This window comes from Natator depressus, chromosome 11 (genome assembly GCF_965152275.1).
Source record: "Natator depressus isolate rNatDep1 chromosome 11, rNatDep2.hap1, whole genome shotgun sequence".
Taxonomy (NCBI): domain Eukaryota; kingdom Metazoa; phylum Chordata; order Testudines; family Cheloniidae; genus Natator; species Natator depressus.
This window is the reverse complement of record NC_134244.1, coordinates 56,940,098-56,959,146: the sequence shown is the minus strand read 5'-3', so window position 1 is coordinate 56,959,146 and position 19,049 is coordinate 56,940,098. Positions and strand designations below refer to the sequence as shown.

The following is a 19,049-nucleotide window of genomic DNA, read 5'->3' as shown; positions in this document are numbered from 1 at the left end:
GAGGGAAGATATCTGGTTCTTACTGTATATAATCAAATTTCAGGCAACTACGTTATAATGCTTTAAATAATGGGCTTCAAGACAGAACAGAACCTTATCATGTACAACTCACCCAAATTCTAGCACATGCTCTTAATCACTTTTCAGTGTTTGCCTTTTGTGTAAAATCACTTTAAAAACATGGGTTAAAGTTGTTTCATAGCTTTACTCTCTCAGTAATGCGCAACATGAACATTATAGTGTTATTAAGAAGTCAAAAATAACTTAATACAGGAGCTATATAAGATTTTCAGACGGCCAAACTTTCAATAATTTACCTTTTGTTAAGTTCAGAAAATTAGCACATTTGTTAATCAAATTAATTTAAAAAGTAGCTTTTCAAAATAAAAGCAATGCTTTAAATAAATATAGTCTTTTATAACCATAGAACACTGGAGTTCTGTCAGAGGCAACACAAATACTACACTTAAGCACAAGACTGAAATGAACACCATGAGAATACATGAGCGGGACCCTATTAAAGATGACAGGATAAGGATTCATTTGTTGTCCTGCATCTCTTCTGTGTACATTAAATGACACTACAGTAGCATAATGGAGTTAATTCTCAAAACTACCATAGCGATTTGTTGTCTCATGACATTTATAATTGCTGCACAAGAATGCTGCTACCCTGTATTTTCAAGCCATTTCTCTATGCTATATCTTCAGCAATTCTGCAGTCTTACTTCAAATCTCTAGCACAGAACACTTCTTAAAACTGACACTGTGGCCAGATCCTGCTTACCTTACTCACTGGACTTAAGTGGGATCACTGGTATGAGTAAGGCAAGAAAAAATTAACCCATTCTCTAAATTTCATATAAAGCTCACAGTTTGTGAAGCTTCCTTCAAATATTGGCATTCATGAATATTTCAGAATTACTGAAGATCACTGTCATGTTATTTTATCATTGATTAATACTCACAATTCTCACTTCATAATTAGAGGGCAGAAGCTGTGTTTATTATTACACACGTTAAATGCATTTCTGCAAAGATCGCAGCTGTTCTGCAGAGCTAAAATGTTGCACTGACCTTCTTGAATGAAAGAAGTTAGCTATTTCTTACATTACTATGTATTATCTGAATATATTTCAGATACATGTATTTCAAAGACTAGCTAAAATTCTATGAAATGTCCATCTGAAATCCAATCAGGAACTATCTAGAAATTCTGTTTAATATTTCATTTACTTATTTTTAATTGATCATTAAAAATGATGTTGAGGATTTGTAGCAATCCATTAATTTCACCCTTACAACAAATGGTTATTTGTCAGTGAAATCTGTTTTGTTTAATTTAAACAGAATATATTAAAAGTTGTAAATTAAATGACAAAGGCAGGAAAGTCAAACGAAGCACAAAATTGATACAATAAGTAGTCTATTTGTTTTGATCTTCAGAATTAACATGTGTGTTCAAAGATGACAAAAGAATAAATTAGTAAATGGATAAAGCAACTCTTAAACGGGCTTTTCTAGGATTCCACACATATGTTCTCTCTCTCATTCACACTCCCCACCCACTCCTCGGATTTATTAGAAATTTCACTACTAAAGAGTTTAACTTAGATAAATTAACTGCATTAAAATACTGACATTGTGAGGATTTTAATACTTTCAACACCCTGCAAGAAGGCATTCCTGTGTGAAACTTAAATGCTTTAAAAAAATAGTTTAAAGTTATTGAAATATATGACAAATATGACAGCTCTGCCTTCTCTCACAGCCTGCCATTCTCATCCCCAGTATCCTTCTCCTCTATTGCCTCAAGGCATCGTTTTGATTTTGCATCCACATTTCCACTTCCAGTTTTGCTCAGTCCACATGACAAGCAGGCCAGCTGGATCTGCTTCATATTCTCTATGGCTTCATTCTTGGCATTCTTCAGCAGATCTCCTTGTCCCTAAGAGTATATAGAAATACACAAAGAAAAAAAGGCATGAATAATATAGATCGTTAAGAACTTAAAGTGGAGCTGCTGTTCTCATGTCCTCGTTAAAATTATTTTTTATGGTGGAACGCGGTTCAAATTCATCCAGCTTTGTTTCAGTTCCACAGTGGGGCCTACTATTAATTTCAGCACAGACAGAAGGGAGTGAAATCATCTGGAAGCTTTTTAAATGCACCGTACCTTTAGCCAACATAAAAGGCAGCAGAAGCAGTCATAGCAGTGAGTTTGGTGAGCTGGGCCTGCAGATTCAATGTCTTATAAACTATTAATTTGAGAGACAAGGGAGGCGAGGTAATATCTACATTCTGTTGGTGAAAGAGACAAGCTTTTGAGCTTACACAAAGCTCTTTCTTCAGGTCTGGCAACAAAGGGTGGTCCCATAAAAGATATTACCTCAGTGACCTTGTCTCCCTAATATCATAGGTCCAACATGGTTACAACAACACCGCATACAACAATGAAAAATACTGATTGTCAGTAGAGGGATTTTATAGTCATTTATGCCTTTTTCTAGCTAGTTCATTGTTCTGTGGACTGGCTGAAGGGGCAGCGTATTAAGGCGAAGCCTTTGGGAGTGCAGAACCCAAGGGCCCCATCAAACCACAGAGGCAGTTTGTTAAGCTGACCTCAAGGCAGAAGATCAGTGGAAAGACCCTTCTCCATGTTAAGGGGGAAAAAAACTTGATTTAATAATAATGAGCTAGGAGTTCTCTCAAATAGATGAGAAGTCAATACATTATAGTAGGCCTGCCTGTTTATACCCAGGCCAGTGACAACCCTAACTGAATCAATAGAAAATTGTTCTCTTCAGATACGTCACCAGTGTATGTGCTGGAATAGTGATTCTACAAAACCACCACCACACTGCTACTGCCAGTGACTCCGTTACTCCACTCTTTGAAACAAATGAAAATGTTTAATCATCCCAAATCTTATAGGTGGGGTAAATTGGGGGGAATTTTAGTACTAATGAAAGCCTTCTCACATAGCCCTGTTAACACCCCTTAGTCATGGCTGGCTATCCAGTCCTAAGCCTCTCGTTGACAGAGGTGTGTTTACGAGATGTGCAAACATTTCTATGCACCATGCTGAATCCATTCAACCCATTTCATCTGTGACCTTCCAGCAGACTAACATGAACCCAGGATTTGATGCACAAAAAGCTTCTTTTATATCATGTCAAAACACTTCAAAGGTGAAACTCAATCCAGTTTTTAAACATCAGAGAAAATACCGATCTTCAAATATAATAAACTGTGCGTCTCATTCTTTGTCACAGACACAATGATGAACAATTAACATTTTTGGAGATTTCAAATAAAAATAAATGCACTTATGTTATCTACACTACAACATAGAGAGGCCACTGAGAAATGAGAGTTAGAGAAGTTACCAAAATATAAAATGAGTTTACTCTTTGGTCTATACGACGCATTAATAAAAAATAATAACAATCATGCTACCAGACTGACATCTTTTGACTGCTTAGCAGACTTACAATTGCCCCCCTGTGCACATTAAAAATAAAAGTCATCTACCAGCAAGAACACCTGTGTGTCTATATTTTGTATTAATTGTTTGCTTGCTACAAATGCAGTGTGTGGATACCCATAAAATTTGGAAAATATATATCCCCCTTTGAAAGTTTATAAATACATAATTACAACTAGATAGCTGTTTTTAATTTGAGAACAAGGAGAATTATGATACCAAAAAAGTGCGCTTAACACAGTCAGAGCTACACAGTGTAGGACACACACACACACTTATAATATCCTGGCCTCCTTCAAACAGTTTTGTCCAAAAGGGAGTGGGGGTGTTATATGGAAGTTCTATTAACATGCTAATGTTTAGAAGTTCTGAAATGAATATTGATATTTTAAATTGCATGAAGTGACAAGAATGAGTGTTACAAAATAAATAAATAAAAGCAGGAGATTCTGCTAGATATTAAAATGAAGGGTTGTCAAGAGCTTGAGCTGATCTTCTTAATGTCAACATGAAACCAAGTGCAGCTTTAGGTACATCATTGCATACAGTTGTTTATACTTGCATTCAAAATGAAAAGATTTCCACTTGCTTTTCTTGTAAATCCATTTTACTAGTTACAATTTTCTAAAACAAATAAACAGAAGTTATGCCAGACTGCAAGAGGAAGTTCCTTTAAAATATAAGGAAAAACTGAAATCTGCAGGATAAATTTACGAACATGTCCTAGACTGGGGCATAATGGTACTTCAAGCTTCCAATTTTCCATCACCCACATAAAGGGTCATATCATTTTCCACTGTAATTCTGGCATCTCTCAAGAGACAGAGATGCTAGTCCTCCACAGATAGAACTATGGATGATTTCTCTGGGATGGGGGCTAAAGATTGTAGTCCTATGGGTGAAATTGGAGTCACACTGAAGTTAATGAGAATTTTTTGCCATTGACTTCAATGGGATCAGGATTTCACCTCATGAGTTTCAGTGTGTGTGCAATTTGAACCAGATCCAATCATATACAGCCTTTTAAATGCAGATTATTACGGTTAGGAGTAATTAGCATGGAGATCTGTATGGGTCACATGGACACCAGTGGACATTGATGATACTTTTCCTGCACTGCTGTGTGCCCATGAAAAGCTAGTTATGCCATTTTGTACCTGGAGCCAAGAATTTAGTCACAATACGTTAGTTACTGGACAACAGGAACAAGAATTGGGTGGCATGTTTAAAAGCTGGGCAGAGTCACCAGAGAATCCTGCACAGTAAAAAGGAAGCTCCCTTAACACTTTTCAGGGACATGTATAAGTGAGCCCTAAACAATGTGCTTCACATCTTGCCCATTAGCATGCACGTAACACAGAATCTCAGGGCAGGAGATATTTTAATGAAGATTTAGGGCCAGATTTTTAAAGGCAGTTAGATACCTAAATACGCAGATAGGTGCCTACTGGGATTTTCAAAAGCACCTAACTCCCCTTGAAATCAATAGGATTTAGATTTCTAGGCACCTTTGAAAATCTCACTAGCTATCTGCACCCTTAAGTGCCTAAACACCTTTTAGAGATCTGGCCCTTACTGACAATAACACCATCTCTACATCTAGGCAATCTAATCTAGTATCTTGTATGCCATATATGTTGTGTGAGTTCTTATAGAACAAATCATATGTAATGGGCTGGAACCCATGGTCAGGACCCTGCATATCTTCAAAGGGTGATGACCCCAGCATCCCTTGTGGTATTCAGAAGGCACGAGATAGATATGGGTAAGTAAAAGGCTGTCATGAGAGTGATTATACATCATAATAACGGGAAGCACTGCACAGCTAACATTGCTCTGCTTCTCCCATTCTCCAGCACTGAAGCAGGCAGGATTTAGCCCACAGCGGTGACCTTCCATTGCAGCATGGTACATAACTTTGCACACTGTATTGTTACAACTCTGGTAAACAAAAGCAAGAAACAATGGTAGCTGGCAGAGTTCAGCACTGATAAACAATGTTTGGGAAACAATGGCAGTTGGAGATGTCATCTTAGCCCAGTGCACGAGAGCCTGATTGCTTCATTTCCTGATGACATGGACTTGTTCTGATGAACAACACTAAACAGATGTTAAGAATCAGATTTAATAAAAAGCCCCACTAAGAGTAGCTGTGTGCTATTCCTCATGGAGCACTGAACTATAAAGAGAGAGAAAGCTCAGTCTGACAGTTATAGGAATATGCAGGTAAATATACTTAGAAGACTGGAATCTGGTGAGCAGCAAAGGTTTAAAGAAGTCAGTAAATCAAATCTGCACCACATACATTTCAGAGAGGTGTGATTATGCTTTTAGGATGAAGGTTGATCTTGTGCTTAAAGGCCCTGATCTTGATTGGGATTCAAGAGATCAGGGTTAAGTCCACGACACTGCCCCAGACATTCTGCATGACTTGGCGGTAAGTCACTTCATCTGTTTGTGCCTCAGTTACCATATCTGTGAAAGGGAGTGCTGTGGGGCTAAAGTCATTGTTATTTACAGAGCACTAAATTACTACAGTGACTGGTCCCTATCCTGGTAAGTACCTAGAGAGATGGACTAGTGGCAGCATCTGAGACCTAATGTAATGATTTCTTGGTACCTAACAATTATGCCAAAGTTGATATCATGAATGTAATTTGAAATAGTTTGTTTTGAATGGGATGAAACATCTAGCCTCTACAATCTTCCATGCCCCCACAATACAGCCCCATCTAATGCTGATACTTGGCACTATCAGTAATCTGTTGTTACAGATTCAGCCATAATGGTGTTAGTCTGCCTGATGTCACTGCTATGTACTAAGACTACAATTCCTGATGTAACAGTTTTGAATATGTATTACTGCTTCACCCTTACCATTTTTTACGATGTTTGTATTTGACTATTACAATTTGCCAATAAGAAAGACCTCAATTTTAAACACAGCCAGGCAGTGCCTTGAAGATTATGATTTGATTTGTATCCAGTATAATTGTGTGTGTATATACAAAAAAGCTATAAAACTCTAGTCCAAAATTAATTTAGTGATTTGGCTTTTACCATGTTTAGGCTACATTTTTATACAACATATGATCTGAGGCTTCTTTCTGAGAAAAGGAGGGGATCCCAAGCTGCTAATTGTTTAACTCTAGGAAGAGTTTTGTTAAATTAAATAATTCCCATGCAGTAAGTTAAATTTGTGCTGTTTGCACCCAATGGGAGTTTTGCCATTGATTTCAGTGGTCCAGGTCCTATTCCCCTGGCAGACTCATAAGCATATGTCCCGAAAAGAGCAAGTTTTCCATAATACTTTTTTCAATATATGACAAACCTTTCCCTATTACCAGGATTACTACATACTCACAAAAAATAAGTCAGTCTTAGCTTTCCTGATATGTGCTCTGATGAAATTACATAGGTGCTTATGTCTAATATCTGCTTAAAAGACATATAGGGCAACATTTCCCAAAGATTTGACTGGCAAGGGAGTGGTGTGGAAAAGCAGTGGGCCCCAACTAAGACGTCAGGGGTTGGAATCCACAGGAAACATTGGCCCAAATCCATGGCCTGACTCTTGGAGTCCAGACTCATGCAGTTCTAATCACTACTGTGGATCTTCTGAGCTCCACAGGAATACTGGCCCAATAGCTCTCTACTTACAATGGTGCATGCAAATAAGACAAGCAAATATGTAGCTAACATGAAATGAAACTGTTCAACAGTACATGGAGTCAACAATTTTCATCCCACCATCAACCTCAGCCTGGACCAGTCCACACAAGAGATCCACTTCCTTGACACTACAGTGCTAATAAGCAATGGTCACATAAACAGCACCCTATGCCGGAAACCTACTGACCGCTATACTTACCGACATGCCTCCAGCTTTCATCCAGACCACACCACACGATCCATTGTCTACAGCCAAGCTCTACGATACAACCGCATTTGCTCCAACACCTCAGACAGAGACAAACACCTACAAGATCTCTGTCAAGCGTTCTTACAACTACATGACCCACCTGCTGAAGTGAAGAAACAGATTGACAGAGCCAGAAGAGTACCCACAAGTTACCTACTACAGGACAGGCCCAACAAAGAAAATAACAGAACGCCACTAGCCATCACCTTCAGCCCCCAACTAAAACCTTTCCAGCGCATCATCAAGGATTTACAACCTATCCTGAAGGACAACCCATAACTCTCACAGATCTTGGGAGACAGGCCAGTCTTTGCTTACAGACAGTCCCCCAACCTGAAGCAAATACTCACCAGCATCCACACACCCCACAACAAAAACACTAACCCAGGAACCTATCCTTGCAACAAAGCCCGTTGCCAACTGTGTCCACATATCTATTCAGGGGACACCATCATAGGGCCTAATCACATCAGCCACACTACCAGAGGCTCATTCACCTGCACATCTGCCAATGTGATATATGCCATCATGTGCCAGCAATGCCCCTCTGTCATATATATTGGCCAAACCGGACAGTCTTTACGTAAAAGAATAAATGGACACAAATCAGATGTCAAGAATTATAACATTCAAAAACCAGTCAGAGAACACTTCAATCTCTCTTGTCACTCGATTACAGACCTAAAAGTTGCAATTCTTCAACAAAAAAACTTCAGAAACAGACTCCAATGAGAGAATGCTGAATTGGAATTAATTTGCAAACTGGACACCATTACATTAGGCTTGAATAAAGACTGGAAGTGGATGTGTCATTACACAAAGTAAAACTATTTCCCCATGTTTATTCTCCCCCCGCCCTCCTACTGTTCCTCACACTTTCTTGTCAACTGCTGGAAATGGCCCACCTTGATTATCACTACAAAAGGTTCCCCCCCTTCTGCTGGTAATAGCTCACCTTACCTGATCACTCTCCTTACAGTGTGTATGGTAACACCCATTGTTTCATGTTCTCTGTGTATATAAAATCTCCCCACTGTATTTTCCACTACATGCATCCGATGAAGTGAGCTGTAGCTCACGAAAGCTTATGCTCAAATAAATTTGTTAGTCTCTAAGGTGCCACAAGTCCTCCTTTTCGTTTTGCGGATACAGACTAACATGGCTGCTACTCTGAAACAAATGATCTGAGTAAATGTCAACATTAATTTGCAAGGTGAATGCAGAATAAAATAAACTTCTTGTTTGGGAAGAGATCCAGGCCCCACTCTTAACTGAAAAAATACCTTTAGTTATGAGAGGGAAGATCTCTTACATGCAATGGTGTAGCAGGGTAGCTTGGGAATGCTGGCCCAGAGATGGACCATCATCCTTCATTTCCTATTGTGCGACGCGCCATCATCCATTTCAAGAGAAAGGGAATTTCCAGCCTGACTGGAGTTATCAGCCCAGCAAGGTGGCTTTGACCTGAACAGCCCAGCCTGCTTTTAAACAGTGTCCCTGGCTGTCTAGTCTCCTGCCCCCTTCCCATGTTATGGCCCTGAGGCCACAGCTAAGTTGGCATCTTTCCCATGAACTTGACTGCTAGGGAGACCACACTGGGTGGAGCACTGGCTCCACCTGGGACTTGGTGTTAATTTGTTGCATCTGCATAAGACTAAAGGCTCTGAAATTCTATGGCCTATGGTAGGCAGGAGGTCAGACTACATCATCATAATAGCCCTTCTAGCTTTAAAATGTATGAGTCTAAAGCTGGCATTATGTTAACCACATCAAAGAATGGAAATACCATATAGAATAATATCCTGAAGCTGGGGCTGTGTCTTCCCATGTGTTTGTACAGCACCTGTCACAATGAAGCCCCACTCCTGACTGGCCCCTGGGTGTTACCAAAATATAAATGTGAAATAATAATAATAATAATTAATAATGGTATGGTACCCGGGGAGCTCCTGAAGTCCTTCTAACCTGTGTGTTTGTGAAGACAATTTTAGCTGTTTAGTCTTATGAACCCATATTACACACAGTTCCATGTGGGGTAGTCATAACAATTCACACATGCTATGAGTGGGGGTGAATATTTCCCATCAAGCAGGAGCAACACAGGAGAGATGAAATTCAGTAGATATTAAAAGCAAAGCTTAAACGGATGGTCTGTGCTGTCTTTTTGATTTCTTCCTTTTCTGGCAAAAGGTGGGCATGGAAATCCTTTCATGTCTCACTGTAAATCAGGCCTTCATTCGAGTCTCCTGTGAAAGACCCACTCATGGAATCCTACTTGGTATTTAATTTATCTATCTTGGAAGGACGGCAGGCTGAGTGAACCCTGTCAAGATTTGTATCTGTGGCCCTAGGAAGTGCAGCTATTTCACGTTTGATGTTTTAATGCTAAAGATGATAGTTCATTGATCTATTGAATATTTAAATAATCAGGCCATTACAATTGGTTATGGTTTACAAGTTTATCTTGGCAATGCTTTAAAATTTCTTTTGGATCCAAGAGCTAAAATTTACTTCCATAAAATGTTTTTGAGATTCTGGGGAGAATCTAATTTTACTTTCCTTCTAGAAATAGAAATGTACCTACCAAAATATTGTATTCATTTGTGTACTGACTGATCTATGTCTGAGTTTCCTTGGAATTTTTTTTTAAACAGCTGGTTCATTTGAGCAAGCTGAGGAAGCAAAAATGATTTTGAATCATCTGTCACAAGCCAATTAGTAACAAACTTATCCCTTGTGACAGTGCTGTTATAATTCTAAAGATACCACCAAAAAATTTCTGTGGGCATGCTCTGTTTGAGAAGCCATCTGTTTGCTTTAAAAAACTGACTGTGAGCATAATCCACTTATGAAAAATGTCAGCAAAATTGTGTCAACACCTTAGCAAACTAAATACTGGAAAGAATCTGGAGTAAATTTTAAAAATATAATTAAACTGAGGTGACCTTTATAAAATCAAAGTCATTGTCATAAGCTCAGTGCACAGAACAATCCTCTTCACTCTCACAAACAAAGGAATCATTCTCTCTCTCAGACAAAGAGAAATTCTATTTGTCCATTTTTGGCATCTATCTGTCTCCCTTCTGTTATTGATATCAGCAGCCTCTCTGAAAATAAATATAATAAGTGGGAAAAGGTTAAATTCAACATTTGGTAGGATACTAAGTAAAGCTAAAAGTGATTAATCAAACATTTTAGCAGGAAGTTTAATCAAGATTTGAATTTTTCTTCTAGGAATAAAAGTTACAGAATATTAAATGTGATGTTTCATATGCCTAACTACAACTAACTATGGAATTCTAACATGAATTAATACTACTGTACAAACAGCACAGTATGTCAAACTTACAGCTTGAGCCTTTACTATGATGGACGAATACTATTTAAAATGCAGAGAGATCATTTTACATAGCTTTATATGTTACTCAGTTTCAATGTCATTATATATAAGGCTTTAAGTAGGGTATTAGCCAGGCTAGAAAGACACTAGTAATAACTAGAGATGGGCAGAATTGTGGGTTTCTGTTTTATAAAACCTTGGCCTTTTGTAAAGTCAAACTAAATCAGGTGAGGGTCAGATCCAAGGTCTATTATATCCAAATTCCAGAATTTGAGAGAGTGGTAGGACGAAGACGCTAAAATAAATGGTTTCAGTTTGGGCCCATTTCTAATACACACTTCAATTCAGATCCTGTTAAACAAATTAACCTCTAACATTTATTTAATGGTGCCTTACCATCCTTTGAGCAGCCACTATTAAGGATCATTCAGACTCTCACAAACTGATTACAGGCAGTTCCCCCTTTCCCTTCTCGTATTGTCAACAAAGAATGTTACTGTCAATATTCACATAATTCTCTGCAGTAACATAAGCAGACTACAAAACAGTCTTTGCAGCCCATACCTTAAACCTGTTAAAAAGTGCACTGAGATTTGAAAGGCAAAGAGATCTTAAGGATGAATTTGTTTATTACCATTAAAATGGAAAATCTTGAACAGCTGCATATTGAGTATTACAATCTCTATGCCTTCCAAAACTGACACTGTTACTAAGCAGGCTAAGTTGTTGGCAGCTAGGGCCAATTTGTGGTCTGTTTATTGTTAAAGCAGACATTCACTTATCTACTGGTGAACACATTCTTTGACAACTTATTAGAGGAGCTTTATATAATCAATTTCTAAGGGCCTGAGTAAACAAACAATAAGTGATTTGATTTTCCCCCACTGCCCATCTCACAGCATGTTAATAACATATCTTTGACTTTTGCACAATAAGGAGTAAACTGCCTGCATATTGCTATTTAATCAGAGAGTAAAATCACCATCACGGAACCCAAGATAGGTTGGCTGAAGAAAGTCCACTGTTAAAAACCCAAGAATGACAGACAAACCATTAATAAAGTATTGTGTCAGATGTATTTATACTGCCAGATGTACAAGGAAAAAGAGTAACTCAGTTAAAATTATGGTACAGATAATCAATGGTGAGAGAGAGCTGAAAGCAAAAAGTCCTATAGAAGCATCTGTTATATTTATAGATTCTGTGCAGACACTGAATTTACAGCCAGGGTTTCATTTTCAAAGTGTTCTACTGGGGATTTAACTGTGTTTAATTATTAATGGGAGAGGTGCATAGTTAAATCACCAAACACTGTTTTGAAAATTTACTCCTAAACAGTAAAGCCTTTAACAGACTGGTTAGGCTGCTACTTTTAATTGCTACCAAAAGCGGATATTATTCCACAGCCTTTTTCAAAGTCAAATGTGGGAAGGTACTTGTATGAATCTGATTTTAATGAATTCCAATTTTAAAACAGAGCACAATTTATTCAGAACTTCTGTGGAGCATTCTTAGGTTTGTGCAGATATATTATTATTTTAAACACTTTGTTAAGACATTTACTTCATTCTCTGTGATACAGATTGTACTGTACTTGTTAAAACACAACAAAAATCTTTAGGCAGAAAGACCACATTTGTCTTACAAAAAGATGTGATATCTAGAACAAGGTTGAGCCTGAATTATTCCTAGGAATAAGGGTTGCAGGATCATACCCTGGCTGTTGATTTTATGTTATGTAAGAGTGACTAGGTTCTTGCAAAAAACAAAAAGGCAAAGCTTATTTCTATGACTACTCTCATTACCATAGTATCTAACACGTGGTATTGTATAGGGAGTACCCGATATTTCTCATTAATATCAGAATGTACCAGTAGCATTTTTAATTTACGTCTTACTCCTATGCCATTGATTTCAATGAGAGTTTTGCCATTCTCTAAAATGGGGGCAGGACTGGACCACCATTTTGGCTTGTGTACAATTTTGCATGCCAAACTGAGCAGCACTAACTTGTTACATTAGGTTCAGTATGGCATTGAGCGCAATAGACCCGTATCTCAGAATCACAAAGAAGGCTCTTTCAAATATTTGCAAAATAAGACTCAGTGATATTAATGACTGGAAGGAGTTTGCAATTTTTTTCTAGCTACTGGGAGCTGAGATGCACATCTGCTTGCCTATTTCTTTCCTAACCTTTGAGAGTTTTATAAAATAAACAAACAATCAGGATATTGAAGGGTACAGGATTGATCAAACTGATTAAAACATTACTATGTGCACATTCATATAGTAATGTGAGCTAATGGTATTCCCATGCATGGATGGGCTTAGCCAATTGACATAATTATGTAAGTCATATGATGTGTAGTATAATCTCACAAGAGAATGAACCTGTAAAGTTTATCACAGAGAAAATCTGACCAATGAAGGTCAGTTACCATTGTACGAAGTGTTATATCTCTGTAACCAAAAGCAGGAAAGAGAAACTATACATGGAATATATGTTTTCCCTGAGGGTTTTGATTATTGTCAGCTTGTAAAAGTATGGTCAGCACAAAGGTTTTTTGAGTGCAAGGTTATAACAAAGGGGCTGAATGGTATAGCAAGCAAGTAGCATGTTATTCTTGTGCAATTTTAAAATACAATTGTAGTTTCCAGCTCTGTCCCCAGAAAAGATGTACGAGAAAAGAATAGCAGATGAAAAGCATAATTATAACATGGGAGAATTCATATATCACACCTGTACAGGCTACTATTTACATTAATAAAACAGAAAATTATAGTTTGTTTTTAAATACATATAGCAAGTGGGGTAAATTATGCTTCACGTTTGAAAAGGTGGGTTTGGGTTTTTTTAAAAAAGTATAAAAATTGCTAATGAGTAAGTGTAGACTACAGAAGGTAAGTGGGATATTTGGATAGTGAGTTAACAACAAGAAATTCACACAGTTGCACAATATGATTATAGACACAAAATGGAACATCTGCATGTATTTTAATTACATATGGAAATAAATAAAATCTGTCATCCCCCAAATCTCTCTTGATCTAGATTTCATTAGTTGACTGATTTCTGATAGGTACCTCGACAGGGATGAATCTGAAGGAAGCCTAGCAAGAGATCTCTGATTTGATAAGATGCGGGCTTTTAGAATGATAACATCCACCTCCTTGCAACAGGCTACCAAGTTAAGGTTGGGTTTTTTAGAGCTATCAAATGATTTAAAAAATTAATTGTGATTAATCGTGCGATTAAAAAAATTAAAATCGTGATTAATCGCACTGTTAAACAATAATAGAATACCATTTATTTAAATATTTGTGGATGTTTTCTACATTTTCAAATATATTGATTTCAATTACAACACAGAATACAAAGTGTACAATGCTCACTTTATATTTATTTTTATTACAAATATTTGCACTGTAAAAAACAAAAGAAATAGTATTTTTCAATTCACCTCACTTCAATTCACTACAAGTACTGTAGTGCAATCTCTTTATCATGAAAGTTGAATTTACAAATGTAGAATTATGTACAAAAAAATAACTGATTTCAAAAATAAAACAATGTAAAACTTTAAAGCCTACAAGTCCACTCAGTACTATTTCTTGTTCAGCCAATCACTCAGACAAACAAGTTTGTTTACATTTGCGGGAGATAATGCTGCCCGCTTCTTGTTTACAATGTCACCTAAAAGTGAGAACAGGCGTTCGCATGGCACTTTTGTAGCCAGCACCACAAGATATTTACGTGCCAGATGTGCTAAAGATTCATATGTCCCTTCATGCTTCAACCACCATTCCAGAGGACAAGCCTGCCATGCTGATGATGGGTTCTGCTTGATAACAATCCAAAGCAGCGCGGATCGACGCATATTCATTTTCATCATCATGAGTCAAATGACACCAGCAGAAGGTTGATTTTCTTTTTTGGTGGTTCGGGTTCTGTAGTTTCCACATTGGAGTGCTGCTCTTTTAAGACTTCTCAAAGCTCCACACCTCATCCCTCTCAGATTTTGGAAGGCACTTCAGATTCTTAAACCATGGGTCGAGTGCTTTAGCTATTTTAGAAATCTCACATTGGTATCCTCTCTGCATTTTGTCAAATATGCCACGAAAGTGTTCTTAAAACAAACAGCATGTGCTGAGTCATCATTCGAGACTGCTATACATGAAATATATGGCAGAATGCGGGTAAAGCAAAGTTGTAGACACACAATTCTCCCCAAAGGAGTTCAGTCACAAATTTAATTAACACATTATTTTTTTTAATGAGCGTCAGCATGGAAGCATGTCCTATGGAATGGTGGCCAAAGAATGACAGGACATATGAATGTTTAGCATACCTGGCACATAAATACCTTGCAATGCCGGCTACAAATGTCCCATGCGAATGCCTGTTCTCACTGTCTGGTGATCTTGTAAACAAAAAGCAGGCAGCTTTATCTCCCATAAATGTAAACACACTTGTTTATCTTAGTGATTGGTTGAACAAGAAGTAGGAATGAGTGGTCTTGTAGGCTCTAAAGTTTTACATTATTTTGTTTTTGAGTGCAGTTATGTAATAAAAAAAAATCTACATTTGTAAATTGCACTTTCACAAGAGATTGCACTACAGCATTTGTATGAGGTGAATTGAAAAATACAATTTCTTTTATTGTTTTTACAGTGCAAATATTTGTAATAAAATAATAAAATCAAGTGAGCAGTGTATATTTTGTATTCTGTGCAACTGAAATCAATATATTTGAAAATGTAGAAAAACATCAAAACTATTTAATAAAATTCAATTGGTATTCTATCGTTTAACAGTGAGATTAAAACTGTGATTAATTGCGATTAATTTTTTTAATCAGGATTAATTTTTTTGAGTTAATCTTGTGAGTCAATTGCAATTAATCGACAGCCCTAGGGGTTTTTTGTTTTTGTTTTTCACCTTTTCTCATTTGTTTGCAGGCACGCCACCTGAGAGTGGTGTTTTAAGGTACCTGAGAACAACAGTGAATCTTGGGGGACTCCTTTCAGCCCCCGGTCAAAAAGAGACGGTGGCTGCATAAATATTTGTGTTCCATGCTGTTTTTTTGTTGTAGTTTGTTTTTTGGGGTTTTTTTAATTGCTTTGTTATTATTTTTAAATACAGACACTTGGTTCGATAATTCATTATTTGTCTCCCCTAACACTAAGAGCGTGCATGAGTGCGTGCTCATGCACAGCCGGACAGAGGAGTTCAGAATGAGAAAACAAACTGATCTTCATTTCCCAGGAGAAAACAAAACACAGAACCTTACAGAGCTGATTTAAAGCTCTTGAATTAATGCAAAGTGTTTTCCTGAATGACTAAAAGGTAAAAATAAATGAAAAATCTCATGCTGTAGTAGTGCACCACTGATTTTAAAGTAGAACTCTACAAAAATCAGTGGGGAGTTCTTATAAATCAGTGGCACTACATGGCTCCTAAGCTGCTCTCTCTCTCAAGCAGTTTTTTCTTTTTTTTCTTTTTTTTGGGTATAACAAGAGTTGGCTTTTAAAAAAAAATACCTCTGGTTTCTCTTTCATCTGGGTGTTTAAATTAAATTACCTCATATCAGACTGTCACGAGCAATGAATGTGAACATCTACCATGTGTAAGTGGTAGAGCAGGAACTTTCTGAAATAACAGCATTAATTTGATGTTTTCGATATGCTGTGCAGTTCGGATGGGGGGGGGAGGAAGAGGAGGTGTTTGAGAGAGAGAGAGAGATGGGCATTAGGCCTGCAGTATTGGACAGTTTGCAAGCCCAAAGGTATCTTTGGGCTATCTCTGTTAGCCCTTCCAAGCTGGAAGTCTGGCTGTCCTGTGGTGAAAAGTTTGAAATAGAGAAGGTGTGGCTGGAGACCACCAGTGCTCCAACTGATACCAAAGAAACCTCAGATCACTGCAGATTAAACTGAGGGATTGTTTATTATTAATACACTGCTGTGCTGCATAACTTAAAACTATGTGGCAGGAAGTGTGTTTAGCCCATCTGAAGTCATGAGGACTGATTCTCTCACCTACCCCAGTGCAAATGAGGAATAACTCCATTCAAGTCAATGGGGTTATAACAATGTAAAACCGTAGTAAGTGAGAGGAAAATCAGGCAGGAAGGGTGTAATTTTCAATATACTTGCACTCTGCCTCTGATTTAACTGCTCCCCTTCTCAATTTTCCAGCTGTTTCTAGCAAGAAAAGCGTGACCTCAGCTTCATATTCCCTTCACCTGAAGTAGAAAACTCCAACATTTACATGAAGGAGAAGGGGAAAAGAAAGTCAAACTGCTGGAAGGGCAAATGTTTTTAAAAGACGTTTGAATAAATGCCTTTGAATCATTTCCTTCCTTCAGGTCAAAATCTGTTCCCACTGACTTCAATGGGAGCAGAATTGAGCCCTTTTCTCTGATCACTTTCCTTCCCCAGAGGTCAGATTATTCACAGAAGAGGCTTGTTGACCATTAGGGAGGGAGCAACTGAAAGGAAACAATGAGGGAAGAAGGAAAGTGAGGTGGGTCAGAAGTAGGCATGACAGAAGATGAGAACTCACAATGAAAACTGAAAATAAGGGACAGAGTAACTAACTGAATAGAACAAAAATAAACGCCATCCAAGGAGTTCCTTTATTGATTGTATTACTCGTGTCCTATTGATTTCAATAAAACCTCAATTGCTTCATATAAATGAAGTAAAATTTCCAATCTGTCACAACAGAGTGCCACAAAAAAATGGGGGTTTTGCAGCAGAATTCAGTTCAATCTTGCTTCAGAATACACAGGGCATTGGTAATAACCCTTAACAGAAATTTGTGGGCATGGGGGAGCTTGTGCTCTTTCCACCACTCATTAAAAGTCCAAATCCAGGGCTGACATAAGTGAACTCCTGACCTTAATGATGTCATACCATATACGCCAGGTCTCGATTTTGATCAATGTCTTTAATGAGGAACAGAATTATATGGCCTAGTATGGACTAAAAGTATACAATGTCATGCATGTGAAACACTTTTCTTTAGACAAACTAATGGCAGATTTAAAAGGATCTTCCCCTGCCCCGCCCCGCCCTCCCTTTAGACATTTCTGTAAGAAAGAAAAAAAAAGGAAGACTTTGTTATCTACTTCTTTTTGAGGTCAGTGGAGTCTTTCTGGATTTGTACCCCTTTAACTAAGATATAAAATGGATCTCAGACTATAAATACTTCAAAGTCCTCAGAAAGGAGACTGCAACTGTCTGTCAGAGAATATGTATTTTTCTGGTTCTGTAAGGAGTTTGTGTCTTTCTCATTTGCTAGTACAATACAGTATCATGCACAACACCATATCACATGTTCAAAATACAGTATATAAGACAATGTAAAGTGAAAACATTCAGGGCAGTTAAACACAGTTTCCCCCTGTTCTGTTAATATGGAGCAAATCACATCAGTTCTGCCTGTCAAAGTGGGACTTCTACCCACTTTGGGTATATATAATTGAAAACTCAAGAAGAGAACAGACTATTGTACAGCCCTGTTTCATCCATTTCTATGATCCTTATTGCTTGTGCCTTTTAGTTCTGCTCCTACTCGACTCTTTCACACACAGTGTATCTGACATAAGCAATAAGCACTTTTTTTTTGTGGTCTAAAAATAAACAGATGCTGCCAGGTCAATAGATAGTGTATCTTCGTATAGACGTCTTTTCTCCCAAAATACTCATCCTGAAAAATGACCTATTAGGAAAAGAAAGAACCCAGGGCTCATGTATATTCACCTTCATGTACCTTATTTCACTTGACCTAGTTTAAGGGAAACAGTAGTTGCCAAGGATACAAGTGGAGTTTCCTGCCACTGCTTAATTGTTTTTACAGTAAAGCATACTTCAAAACAGAGAACTGAAATCTTTTGATCCAGTTAGCTACTCTGACAACTCCTGTACAAATTTTCCTGAACACCTCCCATCTTTAGGGCTTACAGGAGCTGCCAATGTTCTGGGTGGCTCAGGGATAGCAAATGTAAAATAAAACTCTGCTTGTTGTGGAACATTGAGAGCTTTTAGAAAGCAGTATGTGGATCTCCCCTTCACACAGCAAACTAGTTCTCTTCCTAAATCTTACCTGGGGAATCCATGATGCTGCCAGTCACATATGGCATGAGTAAGCTTTTACTATGGAGTCACAATGGTTGGTCACTCATTGCTATTTAAATACATAAATATTACCAATCAGTTAAACATCACTTTTTTTTCCATCCACAGATTTCAAAGCACTTTACAAATGTGGCTGAGCATTGTTACCCCCCTTTAGAGAC

At 37.7% G+C, this 19,049-nt stretch overlaps 1 protein-coding gene and 1 long non-coding RNA gene across 2 annotated transcripts in view; one reads left to right on the top strand and one right to left on the bottom strand.

Annotated features, from left to right (window-relative positions):
• Positions 1–1,389: 1,389 nt before the first annotated feature.
• PLCL1 (phospholipase C like 1 (inactive)) overlaps positions 1,390–19,049 on the bottom strand; it is a 303,840-nt gene continuing 286,180 nt past the window's right edge. Inside the window, exon 6 of the mRNA XM_074967854.1 lies at positions 1,390–1,948. Coding sequence (XP_074823955.1) covers positions 1,766–1,948 — 183 coding nt within the window. The 3' untranslated portion in view covers positions 1,390–1,765. The remainder of the gene's footprint in view (positions 1,949–19,049) is intronic.
• The window catches only part of LOC141996103 (uncharacterized), a 43,822-nt gene continuing 30,422 nt past the window's right edge, over positions 5,650–19,049 (top strand). Inside the window, exon 1 of the long non-coding RNA XR_012641480.1 lies at positions 5,650–5,924. This is a non-coding gene — a long non-coding RNA (uncharacterized LOC141996103). The remainder of the gene's footprint in view (positions 5,925–19,049) is intronic.